Genomic DNA, 15002 nt, shown 5'->3' on the forward strand with positions numbered 1-15002 from the left:
AATTCATTTGTGCAACATTAAGTATGACTAAGGAAAACAGTATTTTAAACAAACATGCTGGAACTTAAATATCTAAACAAGGATTGATTATTCCTTTCAAACCAGCTTAGAAGTTAAAACTCATGAAGTCATCTTCAGAATCTAGCACAGTCCTTCTCCAAGGTCATGATGCTCATCTTTGATACTTTAGATTTGGTACTTTATAATTTAAAATCATGTAAAGAAAACTCTGAATAAGGTGAGTAATAAAAGAATAAGGTGTGACTTATTCTAGAGGGACTGAATTTCCTAAAGGAGTTCCCAAAATATGGTAGTGGCAGCATCATTGGAATAGATCTATAACCTCACAAGACTAGAAAAGTAAATTCTAACACTTAGCAAAATACCTTACTATCATGAAATGTGGAATGAATACTATCATGGGTGGGAGGTAGGAAGCAAGGCAGAGGAGAGGTCAAAAAAGAAAGATGCCCAGTTCTCTAGTATGAACACACTGGGTGACTGGAAGTGAATTAAACTTGCAGATTACCACCATCAATATGAGGTGCCTTTAAGGACAACTGGGAATGTTAAGTGGGCAGTTATAAATTGTGTGTGTTGAGTGGGTTCTGACTCAGTGACCCTATATAACAGTAGAACTGCCCCATAGGGTTTTCTAGGCAGAAATCTTTACAGGAGCAGATTGCCAGGTCTTTACTCCAGCAGAGCTGCTGGAAGGTTCGAACCTTTCAGTTAGCAGATGAGTGTTTAGGCATTCTGCCACCAGGGCTTGTTACCTCTCTATCAGTGGTGGAGTCCCTGGGTGGTGCAAAAGGCTAACCCTCCACTGCCAACCAAAGCGGGGTGGAGGTTGGAGTCCACCCAGAGGTACCTCAGAAGAAAGGCCTGCTGAACTAATCTGAAAAATCAGCCATTGATAACCCTATGGGGCACAGTTCTACCCTGACATACATGGGGTCACCATGAGTGAATCAGCAACTGAGACCCTAAGAAAGGAATTGGAGAAGTGTACGACCGTTTAAATCTGGGTAGTAAGGATCCATTAGAGGGCATGAAGATGTGAGAAAGAAGGGGTGATAGGTTAAGTTTTTAGGAAAAGTAAGATAGGATGGGGTGCTTCGCAAGTGGCTGGGTTCTTTTCTCATGAGAAGTTGAGTCTGGGGCTGGAACAAATGGAAGCTTTTTTTTTTTTCCGCTTCAGTCAATAGTGCCTAAAGCTTCAGTAAGGTAGAAGGGGAAAGAACTGTGATTGTATTTGCCTAGTTTTATCTATGGCAGTTCCTGGAGGAATCAAAGTTAACAGGAGCTAAGAGTTAAAAAGCCCATGCTGAAGTTCTTAAGGACAGAAAGTAGGTTAGAGGCAAAAGGAGAATGGGGAGTTAATAAGGACAAAGTTTCTGTTGGGGGTGGTGAAAAGTTTTGGAAATACAGTAGTGATTATGACAGCATGACATTGTGAATTTAAGGAATGCCACTGGCTTGTACACTTAAAAATGGCTAAAATGGCACACGTTGTGTGTCATATGTTTTTTACAGTGATATATTTTTAAAGCTAATGCTGATAGTGGAGAAGGCTTAAGGTTTTAACCCTTTTGTGCCCTGCATTACATACAGCAACCCTGAGCTTTTTCAGCCTCTGGGGTTTATGGGGAAGCTGTACCGCTGACAGTATGCTGTTACAAGTATGAAAATGAAGAAACAGGCATGTGCCACAAGTTACTGTTTTACAGGGTACTGTATGAGGTGTTTGAATTTTTGGTAGGAAACAAATTTTGAAAGTTGTTCATTTGTTACACATTTGTACCGAAAGACCCCAGTGGGGACTCCGGGGTGTAATTAGTGGTACTTGGGGAAAGTAAAAAAATCCATACTACCTATCAAAAATTGAGACAATGAAAACACATGGTATCAACAAAAAATTCAAAGCACCAAAGGGTTAAAATAGCCAGATTCTAGAAGGATCAAAGTCAAAAGGAAAGTGCAAACTAGAGAAAAGAGATTTTTTCTTTAGCTCTATTAGGTGCTCACTCTTTTTTTTTTCATCTACGCCAAAAACTTTGGAAGACAGCTGCCTGGCCAACCGACAGGAACAAATCTATATTTGTGCCCATCCCAAAGAAAAAATGATCCAACAGAATGGAAATTATCAAACAATATCATTAATATCACATGCAAATACAACTTTGCTGAATATAATTCAAAAATGGTTATAGCAGTACATTGACGGGAAACTACCAGAAATTCAAGCCGGATTCAGAAGAGGATGTGGAATGAGGGATATCATTGCTGATGTCGGATGGGTGCTGGCTGAAAGCAGAGAATACCAGAAGGATGTTTACCTATGTTTTATTGAGGCAATTGACTGGACCATAACAAATTATGGATAACATTGCCAAGAATGGGAATTCTAGAACACTTAATTGTGCTCATGTGGAACCTGTACACACACCAAGAGACAGTGGTTAAAATAGAATGAGGGACTACAACATGGTTCAAAATCAGGAAGGGTGTGCCTTAGGGTTGTATCCTTTCACCCTACTTAATCAATCTGTATTCTGAGCAAATAATCCAAGAAGCTGGACTATATGAAGAAGAACACAGCATCTGGAAAGGAGGAAAACTCATTAACAACCTGTGATATGCAGATGACCCAACCTTGCTTGCTGAAAGTGAAGAGGACTTGAAGCACTGATGAAGATCAAAGACTACTCTGCGTTCAATATGGATTACACCTCAATATAAATTAAACAAAAATTCTCACAATTGGACCTATAAGCAATTATCATGACAAACAGAGAAAAGACTGAAGTTGTCAAGGATTTCATTTTACTTGGATCAACAATCAACAACAGTCAAAAAAATCAAAGGACGTATTGTGTTAAGCAAATCCGCTGCAAAAGATCTCTTTAAAGAGTTGAAACGCTGTCACTTTGAGGACTAAAATGTGCTTGACCCAAGCCATGGTATTTTCAATCATCTCATATGCATGTGAAAGCTGGATAATGAATAAGGAAGACCGAAGAATTAATGCCTTTGAGTTACGGTGTTGGCAAAGAATATTGAATATACCATGGACTGCCAGAAGAACAAATCTGTCTTGGAAGAAGTACAACCAGGATGCTTCTTAGAAACAAGGATGGCAAGGCTTCTTTCAGGTACTTCGCACATGTTAACAGAAGGGACCAGTGCCTGGAGGACACCATGTTGGGTAAAGCAGAGGCCATGATCCCTTCTATTGTACACAGAGTTGCTGTGAGTCGCACCTAACAACTATTTACGGAAAGAAAGCCAAAGCGTACACTTCAGTGGGACCTTCCAAATCTGCGCCTCTCACTGAAAGTCGCCCTAAAGATTCGGCTTCAGCTTCCTAAACCCGGGAGTGGATTGGCGGGGTCAGCCTCGCCCCAGTCGGGACGCGGGGATTGGAGGGGAGGGTACGCGCCCCGCCGGGCTCCTCCCCCCCGCGCCCGCAGGACCCGGCGCTAGTTCGGTCGCCCTTCTCCATCCCCCACACTTCCCACGGACCCTGGTCCCAGTCGTTTTCCGAGTCCCTCCGGCCTAGTCCTAAATATCGCGGAGGACTTATGCGCGCATCCTAAACCTCGCAATGGCGCGCGCTGAACCCTGAGGGTCGGCCGCTCAGAACGCGGAGGGGTGGGGGCTTCAAAGCTCGCGGGGCGGGCGGAGCGGCCACCGGGGCGTGACGTCAGCGCGCGCAGGGAGGACCACCGCAGGTTTCTACCCGCCGCTCCAGCTGCGCGCAGGCGCCTTAGGGAGGAAGGCCTGGCACGCTTCAGCCAATGAGAGCGCGAATCCGCGGCCCCATCCACGTGCCCCGACCCACGTAGAGCGACTGCCGCCGCCCCGGGGGTCGCCGGACGCATAAGTGGAGCGTTGAGTGACCTGCTGAGATTTCAGGGGTTGGGCTTCAGAGAGCACTGACGGTAGGAGCCTGTCAGAATCTGTCGCACAGTGGAGCGAGGGCAGATGGGAGCGCCGAGCCCTGCGCCGTGCGCTCGTTGGTCGGCTGGCGCCCTGGTGCGCATGCGCCCCCACGCGCGCTCCCGCATAGCCCTGCGGGAGCAGCGACCGTGCTCCGTCCTGGTTCGGGGCAGGAGGCGGAGCAGGTCGGAGGACGCCCTCGCGTCGGACGCTTGTCAGACCCGTAAGGAGCGAGAGGGAGGGGGTCCACTTGTGCCTTCAGGCCCCTGTGCGGGGGAAACGGGGCTGGGTTGGGGGAGAGTCGGAGTCACCTTAGCCCGACCTGTTACTTTCGAGCTGAGGCAGTGTCAGGGGCAGGAGTATCCCCATCGCATGTTTTAACTCATTATGAAGTAAAATACCAAAGGCAATTTAGGTTTTTATTGTTTCCGACTATAATAGTTCCCGAAATCATTGATTTATCGTTGGAAAAAGCGTCCAAAATTATTGTGGTTAAAATCTCACAGCAAAAGATTTCTAAAAGAAAGGTACAGAATCTAGGAATTTTATTCTGGGTGCAATTTATTTATCTAGTGTAACTTTCTGCTTTTTTTTTTTTTTTTTGCCTTTCTCCCTTGTGTAAGAAGTATTCAAGTTAAAAGTAATAAAAAATTGCCTGCTTTTCTCCCTCCTTGAGAGAACAAACCGCTTTCAAAAGCCTTACCAGCTAGTTACTAAGGAATTTCACCGTTAGGTAACAGTAGCTTGAGATTATTAACTTTGTTAAAATACTTCTAAATAAAAATTGTGCTAAAAGGCCGGAGATCAGTCCTTGGACCGCTGCTTGGCAATAGTGTTAGTTACTGTTTCAATAGTGTTAGTTACTTAAATTCTGAAAGTAATTTAAGCAAAAACAAAACAGTTTTTCTTAAAATACACCGTAATATGGATTTTTTGCCAATTCAGATACCTCCTTCTACCAAATTTGGTTTGAAAGTATGCAGAGATTCAGAAAATTTCTTCTTACGAAATAGAAACAAGTCAGTCTCAAGTGGATTGGAGTAGCCACTTACCGTGGTTTGTAAACAAATTGCAGTCCTCTCCTATCATCCAGCTTCCTTCCAGGGAAGATACCATCTTCCAAGACAAGACTTTCAAGAGGCCCTCATTCTAGGTGTAGCTCCTGAGAGTTCCCCATAATGTTCTGTGCATAGCTGTATCATTGCATTTACTGTATTGTTTTATAATTATCTACTAGTGTCCGTTTTTTTCACCCCCCTTCCCTCTCCTGGAAACACTGGTGGTGTAGTGGTTAAGTGTTACACCTGCTCACCAAAAGCTTGTCAGTGTGAATCCACCAAGTGCTCCTTGGAAGCTCTATGGGGTGGCTCTACGCTGTCCTGTAGGGTCACTGTGACTTGGCATCAACGCAACGGTAATGGGTTTGGTTTTTCCCTCTCTCCTATGCTAAAGTTTCGAGGGCTGGAATTGTCCTAGTGTGTTTCTGTTCCCAGGGCTTTGCACAGGGTCTGGCACGTAAGTGCCCAGTAAATGCCTGTTAATGAATTTCTTTAGTTAAGCAATCAGTTGCCTTCCAAGTTTGATCAAAATAGTGGTGTCCAGTGAACTTTTTAGATATTTTGTAGTTATGCCTGAAGCCTTTTCCAGATGGAATCATAGTGGGCTACATGGAATAGGGACAAGAATCACCTAGGTAAGAATTTGCCAGAAGACAAGAAACCTGCAGGTGGTGTGGGTACACCAGGCTTTCAGAGCTAGTGTCACTAGCAGTGGAGAGCACCCGGCGCTCCTCTGAAACAGTGTATCTTCAGTCTGCTGAGAGTAAATTGATTTTCTGTGTAGCTAGTTCTATAAGGGAAAGAACAGTGGATCTGAGAATCTTCTGGTTGTCTTTTGAGTTGTATCTCTCATAGTGAATATAAAAGTTGACATTCTGGTTGTCAGTCAGACCCCTAATACTTAGTTTTCCCAAGGCCTACTTATTTTTGGCTGAAGTGATAACGTTAGGTCCTTGGCTGTCCAGAGTTGAGGACTAGCCCAAGATCTGCACCGCATGCAAAGACAAGCAGCCACACATGCCACCCGGCTGGGCTCTAACATTCTTTCCACTTAGAATTTGATTTTTCAGTCTTAAGAAGAGGAGAAACCATAAAGAAAACAACTAGTTCAGACAACTCTCGTTTGATTTTTTTAACGTACAGATTAGTGTCTCAAGGTCCTTCCCTAAGTTTGTATTGTTATTAGTTGCTGTAGAGTCGATTTTGACTCTCGGCAACGCCACGTGTGCAGAGGAGACCTGCACCGCAGAGTTTTCAAGGCTGTGAACTTTTGGAAGCAGATCACCAGGCCTTTTTTCCGAGGCGCCGCTGGGTGGATTCAGATACCAAACTTTTCAGCTAGTAGTGGAGCACTTAACTGTTGTGCCACTCTAGGACTCTGAAGTTTGTATTAAAGAAGCATTTTTTAATAATTAAAGCTTAAAAGTTTCCTAACAGGCACCTCAGAATCCTGCATGGTGATAGAATCAGAAAGATTCCCTAAAGCGGTGGTTGTAAAACTGGAGCGTGCACCAGAATCCCCTAGAGGGCTTGTTCAAACGCAGATTGCAGGGCCCTACCCCAGAGCTTCCGATTTAGCGGGGCTGGGGCAGTAGGAGCCCTGATGGTGCGGTGGTTAAGAGTTAGGCTGCTAACCAAGAAACGTCAGCAGTTTGAATACATCAGTTGCTCCTTGGAAACTCTATGGGGTGGTTCTACTCTGTCCTATAGGGTCACTATGAGTCGGGATCGACTCTAAGGGAACTTTTTTCTTTTTTTGTTTGGGGGGGCAGTGATTGGAGCCCTGATGGAGCTAGTGGTTAAGAGCTCAGCTGCTAACCAGAAGGTCGGCAGTTCAAATCCACCAGCTACTCCTTAGAAACCCTGCAGGGCAGTTCTCCTCTGTCCTATAGGGTTGCTGTGAGTCAGAAGCAACTCAATGGCAGCGAATTTGGTTTGGTTTGGGGCAGTGGTTAAGAGCTTGGTTGCTAACCGAAAGGTTGGCAGTTCAGATCCACCGGCTGCTCCTTGGAACTCTATGGGGCAGTTCTTCTCTGTCCTGTAGGGTCACTATGAGTCAGAGTAGGCTCACCAGCAGTGGGTTTGGGGGTGAGATCTGAGAATTTGCATTTCTAACCAGTTCTCTCTCAGGGGCATTGGTAGTTCATTGGTAGAATTCTCACCTTCCATGCAGGTATACCTGGGTTCAAATCCAGCCAATCCACCTCACGTGCCGCCACCACCATCCATCACTGGAAGCTTGTATGTTGCTATGATGCTGAATAGTCCCAGCAGAGCTTCCAGACTAAGGCAGACTAGAAAGAAAAGGCCTGGCAATCGGCTTCTGAAAATCAGTCATTGAAAACCTTACAGATCACAAGGGTCCAATCCCCAGCTGATCATGGGGTGGCCCAGGACTGGACAGTGTTGTGTTCCATTGTACATGAGGCCACCAGGAGTTGGGGGCCGACTTGACAGCAGCTAACAACAACAAAAATAAGTTCGCAGCGATGCTGTTGCTGCTTTGAGAACTACTGCCCTAAAGGCTATTTGTGTTTTGTTCTACTTCTCTCCTTTGTCTTCTTCCTTTTCTCTTTTCCAAAAACCAGATCCTGATCTCATCACACCCTCTCTGTCACTTTTTGTTGTCAGAACGTACTCCTAAAGGGGAGTGTATAAAAAACTCAGAAGACTCTTAGGACTCCAAGGGGAAAATGACCAGCCCCCTTCAGAACTAGAAAAAATTCAACTATATCCATTGTTTGAAAATGCACTTTTATTTTTTTCCAAAAGACATTTCATGATTTTTCTTAGAAATATGTATGTTCATCATTCGAGTAATGACAGTTATGCGACATTACATTGTTTTGGTTCAGATAAGTTAACCGCATCATGAAAATATTTTTAAAAAATAGGACTTTAGCTGTGTGGTGTTTTGAGAGCATATGCTGTTGGCTGATCTCTACAAGAATAGAGTAATGGAGAGTAGAGAAAACTCAGAGCTTAAGTAGGAAGGAAAAAAAAACAATAGTTTTTTTTTTATTCCTGGTGATTATTGTATGAATAATGTGGCATTTCAAGGCTTTGACAAGGGACTGCTCACAGGATTGTAGAAATCACGTGGTCAACATTAGTGCAAGATGTTAATAATAGGAAAAACTTTGTGCAGGGGTGGAAGGGCATACGAGAACTCTACTTTCTGTGCAGTTTTTCAGTAAACCTAGAGCTGCTCTAAAGTACAGCCTTTTTTTTTTTTTCTTTTTTGATTATTTGGCCAGTTGACATGAAGACCATAGTATGTTTGAGTTATCTCACTGAAGATCTTAGTTATTGGAAAAGTTGGTGTGATTCAAATCTTTTTCCCCCTTATCTGCTTAACTTTTTAAGTGATTAATGGATGCCTGGAAGTTGGTGTACATATATATTCAGAAATGTTTTGCCACCTGAGACCTGTGAGGAGGTAAGCTTGGTGGTCCAATCTGTAATGAATATTGGAGGGGAGGGGGATAAATCTGTTATGCATTTGGTTAATTGCAGTTTATTGTTACTTTCAAAAGTTACTTTGTTTTTAAGGTTTTTTATATTGTGGTGGTGAGTAGGAAAGCAAAAAGAAAAAGTAAAATTCATATGAACATCCAGGTCCTCCAAAAGCCCATTAAGAGCAGAAGGTGTAAAGAAGACTATAGGTCAGAATAGTTCAGAGTGAAAAGCTTAAGAGAAAAAAGATAGTTTCTTTTTTGCACAATTTTTATCATGTTGCCGTCAAATCTGTTGCTACTGTATGGAAAACCTCTTTATTTAAGTTTTAATGTCATTTGACCACTTTATTTGTTACTTATGTATGAATAATATAAACCCCATCTACTTCAAGAAAGGATTTAAGGAGTTCACTAATACAAACCTAATAGGCATGTAGAGAGAAACTGAAATAGAGATCAGAAGCCCTACAGAGAAAGGAGATCCTTTGGTTAAGAGGCAAAGCTGGTTAAACAGTTAGTCAAACTGAACACCAAATTTAGTTCTGGCTTTTTGGTAGCCAAGTCAAAAAGGGATAAAAAGTGCTCATTTGGCTTAAAAAATGCAACCAAACTACAATTTTGATCTGTTGGGTAAAAAAGATATGTCAAGTTTTAGATTTACGAAACAAATTTGACAATATTAGTACCTTTAAATAACTATCCTCTACGTGCCTGTTAGGAGCCCGGGTGGTGCAGCGGTTAAGGGCTTGGCTGCTAAGCAAAAGGTTAGCAGTTCGAACCCACCAGCTGTTCCTCAGGAGAAAGATGTGGCAATCTGCTTCCATGAAGATTTACAGCCTTGGAAACCCTGCAGGGTTGCTCGGAAACCTCACGAGGTCCTGTAGGGTTGCTGTGAGTCGGAATTGACTCGACAGCAGTGGGTTTGATGTGAATGTTACAGTAAATAGTCACTGTAAAAGGAAGTCCCTTAGAGGAAACAGACTCTTTCCACCAGCTCAGTGTATGACAAGAATTATCAAACAAGGGGAGACTTTCCTCTGGTTGACTTCATGACACAAATTGCTGAACATAGAAATTGTGTGACAATGTCTTAAAAAGTCCTTCTGCTAGAGATGTAGAAACTCTCTTCATGTTGTGGTTTCTTTTAATTAATGCTTAGCTACAGAGAACCAAGCTAAAGCTCTACGATCTCATGCTCTAACTTTGTAATGCAAGGGGAGACTATAACAAACCAGAGGAGTGAGTTTTATAGTACCCCTTAGGCGTTCCTTCAGTGATGCTGCTCACCTCTCCCTGAGGCCGTTGATAGGTAGTCATTGCAGAATACAGCTGTGATTCTCCAGCTTTTCTGATCTCAACCCACAGAAAACTATATATCGCAATCCATAAAGCAAAATTTTGTAACTGTAGTTATCCTTGCTACATGCAGTGTCCTCTAGTATTTTCTCTTCTATTCTTTTTTAAAGGTTGGTCATGGCCCAATAAGTTGATTTCACAACTCATTAATAGATCATGAAAAATACTGCTATAGGGTAATTGTGGTGCAGATTCTTTATTTAAGCCATATGTTTTAAGTACAAAATAGATACCAGTACTGACATTCTGATCCATAGGGGAGAAAGACGTGGCAGTCTGCTCCCATAAAGATTACAGCCTTGGAAACCGTATGGGGCGGTTCTGCTTTGTCCTGTAGGGTCACTATGAGTTGGAGTAGACTCGGTGGCAAACAGGGTTATGGCTGCTTTCCCAGTACAACAAAGTTAAATAGTTGTGATCAAGATGATATGACCCACAAAGCCTAAAATATTTACTGTCTGATCCTTTACAAAGATTGCTGACCCCTGCTGTAGTGATTCCTTTTGTCGAAAATCTAATCCTTCCCTCCCATCTTTGTACAAATCCAGATTTTCCTGTGTTGGGTTTGCTCAGTTTCGAGCAATACAGTAGTTTTCAATTTAGTTTTCCTTGAGAAGTATTCATTAAGTAAGTCCCTGCTATGCTTTCATTTAACGTACATTAACAGTCCTATCTGTGTCAGACCCTACGGTGTGGCTGTTTTAAGATGCCTCTTCAGCTCTTCTGCCCCTGTGGTCCCCACTGAATTTGCTGTGAAGCTTCGCTTCCCTGGGTTGCCAGTGACTGCCAGTGACGGAGCACAGCAGGGGTGCTGGCAGGTGTTCAAGTGTCTGTCAGACATTTGGAAATGAGAACTGAAGCTGAGGTGGAGAGTAAGCGGAGTCGTCCGTTCACTTCACTGCGTCTTATTGAGGACCTTGATACCTGGTTGTTGTTTCTTTTACTGTCCAAACTCCTCTTATCATCCTTCACGTACAACCCATATATTAACTTTCTGTAAGATTAAATACATGCAGAAAAACTGAACAAAACGAAAGGTAGTTTGAAAATATGTTGGTCGCCTCCACGTTGTTAAATAACCTCCAGAGATGAACCTATAATCTCTACCGTCATAAAAACAAAAAAATCTTTCTAAAACCTCAGTGCACCTAATGTGTGAGAACAGAACTTGGCACAGTATTTAGAGACTTCCTTATAGACTGTTACAGAATGAAAAAAAACTATGACATTTAAAAATAGGTTTCAATGAAGTCCTTCAAAAAATTGCAAAGGATTTCTTATGGATTTAAAAGTGTACTTAAGAAAAACACTCTAAGGTGACTTATGCCAGAATTTAAGAATAAGAATATCAAGTTGTCCAACTAGAATAATTTTAGCATGCTAGTAATGAAGTGAACTAAGGGACATCTTGATGTCTCTTTTTAAGCGTTGTGGTTCTCAAGATATTTTTTACTATAAAGAGAAAATTGCATTGGATATTGAGATCTTTTATTTGAAGAAGAAGATGATAGAGAAAATTGTCAGTATTGGTAGTAAAGCCAGTTAGCATTTCAAAGTGGACTTTTGAGGGAAAACTTTTTTATTGTTTAATATTTCTTATATATGATCAGAGAAATTTATAGCCACCATACGAGGACCCATGTAGTACTCACTGCTTGTTAAAACTTTGTAGGTTTCAGAAGCCCACAAAGTTCTGCGTTTTGGTTTCCATGTTGATTCTTGTGCATAGTGATTTTAATTTCACTGTCACTTTACACATTGGAGATGTGTGTGTGTGTCCGCGCGTGCCCCGATGAAAAGTAAGTCTACGTTTTTTTTAAAGGTTATGTCTAGAGAAGATATCTCCACACTGGTTTCTCTACTCAAGGTCTTTGTCAGGAGCTGAAGCAGTCAATGCCTTGAGGCCTTTCTATTTTGCAGTGCACCCAGATTTCTTTGGACAGCACCCCAGAGAAAGGGTAAATATTTATTCTTTTTTATCTTAGTCTGTATTTGTGTTTATTTACCTTTGCTACAATATTATACAGAGAGTTCTATAAACTTTCATTATTCTGTTGGGGTGACATCATCAGTACTTTCAACAAATTTAAAATATACCCAAAAAACCAAACCTGTTACCATCGAGTAGATTCTGACTCATAGCGACCCTATAGGACAGCATAGAACTGCCCCATAGGGTTTCCAAGGAGCAACTGGTGGATTCAAACTGCCGACCTTTTTGTTAGCAGCCAAGCTCTTAACCACTGCACCACCAGGGCTCCAATTTGAAATATAGAGATACTGAAAATTGAAAATGTAACTCATGTTTCTTATGAAAGCTGTCATTTGTTACAGAAGCAATAAAGCTACCATGTAAACTTCCTAGATTATTAGTAATCATGTTTTCTGGGTCAGTTTTTAGACTAAATTTGAAGTTTTGAAAGAATTTCAGACCTCTGTTGCCATGGTTGAAGTCCTGGTGGCACAGCGGTTAAGTGCTCTGCTGGTAATGGAAAGGTCAGCAGTTCAAACCCACCAACTGCTCCGTAGGAGAAAGATGTGGCAATCTGCTTCTATAAGGATTACAGCTTTGGAAACCCTATGGGACAGTTCTGTTATGTCCTATAGGGTCGCTATAAGTCAGAATCACTAGGCGGCATTGGGTTTATTACCATGATCAGTTTTTTTGAAGAATCATTTTTCAGTGCCCTAATGGCTTTCACTTACCGTGCATGCTGGTGGACCACTTTCCTACAATATCATTTAACATTAATGTGCTCAAGGAATGCAAAACCTCTTGTCACTGAGTCAACTCCAACTCATGGTGACCCCACGTCTGTCAGAGTAGAACTGCTCCGTAGGGTTTTCAGTGCCAGATTTCTCAGAAGTACCAGGCAGATCACCAGGCCTTTTTTCTGAGAAGCTTCTGGGTGGGCTCAAACCTCCAGCCTTTTGATTACCAGTCAAGTGTGTTAACCATTTGCACCACCCAGGGCCTCCAAGCCCAGAAATAGGTGAATGTTTTCCCCCCCTACCAGGGTTAACTCAGCAGGCTCCAGTGCTTAAACACAGCACGTTCCAAAGCAAGACCTGGCTTCAGGACTGGCCCTGACCACCTCTTGGGATATAACCTCTGAACTCTTGGGATACCTGCTTGATAAAAATGTTTTTATGTGCCTGAGGCCTTGGACAGGCCAGATAGTTTATGTTCACAGTGTGATTTATGGTGAATGCTTGTTTTTGTATGACTGAGGCCCTGGGCCACAACTGTATGGGTTTGACCTCTGGGGGCTGCAGACCAAGTTGCTAAGGTCAGTCATGTGTGTGCTGCATGCCTACATGGCTGAGCCCCAGTAAAGCCCTGGACACCAAGGCTCAGGTGAGCTTCCCTGGTTGGCAGCACTTCGTAAATGCTGTCACAGCATTTGGGAGAATTAAGCACTGTCTGTACAACTCTACTGGGAGAGAACAGCTGGAGGCCTGTACCTGGTTTCTCCTGGGCGCTACCCTATGAACCTTTTACCTTTGCTGATTGTAATTTACATCCTTTCACTGTCATAAACCGTGAGTGTGAGTGTAACAGCTTTTCTGAGTTCTCTGAGTCTTAGCGAATCCTCAAACCTGAGGGGGTCTTGGGGACCCCTGACACAGTGTGCTTAGAGTATAATTATTCTGGTGAATTTATATTTTGATGTATTCTTTCAACTTATATTCATTGACTGTTGACTCTGTGCCAGGCCTTTGTACTAGCTGCTCCCTCTGTTTGGCGCGTCCTTCTCACAGACCCAGATATGGCTTGTCCTTAACTTTATTCTCAAGTGTCACCTTTCAGTTAGGCTCTCCCAGATGACCTGATTCAAAATGGCCACCTCACCTTCCTTCCCAGCAGTCCCTGTCCCCCTTATCCTGAAGTATTGTTTTAGCTTTTTTTTTAACTTTACAGCATGCCCTATTTATGCATTTATTAGGTTTATTGTTTATTTTTCTCCACTCACTAAAATGCAAGCTCTATGAAGGCAGTTCACTCTCTTGGTCGCCTCGTGTTGCGTTCAGCCTTCTTCCTGCTCTAACCAAACACACTTGCCCCTTTTCTAAGGGAAACAGACGTAAAGTCTCATCTAGTTGTAGAATCAGGCCCAAAGTCCAGGATCTCAGAGCAATACACAATTATTTTTTAATCATTTTAAATTTAATTTTTAAAATATGTATGACATTTAGGACACAAAAAGAGAGAGTGGAGGGAGAGAGCGGGCTGTCTTATTGGGGGAGAGCAATTGGTAGTGTATAGCAAGGTGTATATGGGCTTTTGTGTGAGAAACTGACTTGATTTGTAAACTTTCACTTAAAGCATAATAAAAATTATTAAAAAAAAAAAAAAAAAAGCTAGCAATAGAACTACCATACGATCCAGCAGTCCCACTCCTTGGAACATATCCTAGAGAAATAACAGCCTTTACATGAACAGATATATGCACACCCATATTTATTGCAGCACTGTTTACAATAGCAAAAAGATGGAAGCAACCACGGTGCCCATCAACGGATGAATGGGTAAATTATGGTATATTGACGCAATGGAATACTGTGCATCGATAAAGAACAGTGAGGAATCTGTGAAACATTTCATAACATGGAGGAACCTGGAAGGCATTATGTTGAGTGAAATTAGTCAGTTGCAAAAGGACAAATATTGTATAAGACCACTATTATAAAAAAAAAAAAATTATAAGAACTTGAGAAATAGTTTGAGAAGAAAACATTCTTTTGTGGTTATGAGAGGGGGAAGGGAGGGAGGGTGGGAGAGGGGCATTCACTAATTAGATAGTAGATAAGAACTACTTTAGGTGAAGGGAAAGACAGCACACAATACAGGGGAGGTCAGCACAACTGGACTAAACCAAAAGCAAAGAAGTTTCCTGAATAAACTGAATGCTTCCAAGGCCAGCGTAGCAGGGACGGGGTCTGGGGACCATGGTTTCAGGGGACATCTGAGTCAATTGACATAATAAAATCTATTAAGAAAACATTCTGCATCCCACTTTGAAGAGTGGTGTCTGGGGTCTTAAACGCTAGCAAGCAGCCATCTAAGATGCATCAAATGGTCTCAAGCCACCTGGATCAAAGGAGAATGAAGAACACCAAGGACACAGGGCGATTACAAGCCCAAGAGACAGAAAAGGCCACATGAACCAGAGACTACATCGCCCTG

At 42.5% G+C, this 15002-nt stretch overlaps 1 protein-coding gene across 3 annotated transcripts in view; it reads left to right on the top strand.

Annotated features, from left to right (window-relative positions):
* The first annotated feature begins 3813 nt into the window (after window positions 1–3813).
* The window catches only part of TCAIM (T cell activation inhibitor, mitochondrial), a 44167-nt gene continuing 32978 nt past the window's right edge, over window positions 3814–15002 (top strand). The window contains exons 1-3 of one of the 3 annotated variants that reach the window (XM_049862745.1): window positions 3814–3944; window positions 8367–8439; window positions 11637–11772. In XM_049862745.1, coding sequence (XP_049718702.1) covers window positions 8411–8439; window positions 11637–11772 — 165 coding nt within the window. In that variant the 5' untranslated portion in view covers window positions 3814–3944; window positions 8367–8410. Of the gene's footprint in view, window positions 3945–3984; window positions 4166–8366; window positions 8440–11636; window positions 11773–15002 lie in introns of those variants that run through there. The other 2 variants (XM_049862744.1, XR_007514447.1) reach the window with 2 other exon arrangements.

Source organism: Elephas maximus, chromosome 20, assembly GCF_024166365.1.
Source record: "Elephas maximus indicus isolate mEleMax1 chromosome 20, mEleMax1 primary haplotype, whole genome shotgun sequence".
Taxonomy (NCBI): Eukaryota; Metazoa; Chordata; class Mammalia; order Proboscidea; family Elephantidae; genus Elephas; species Elephas maximus.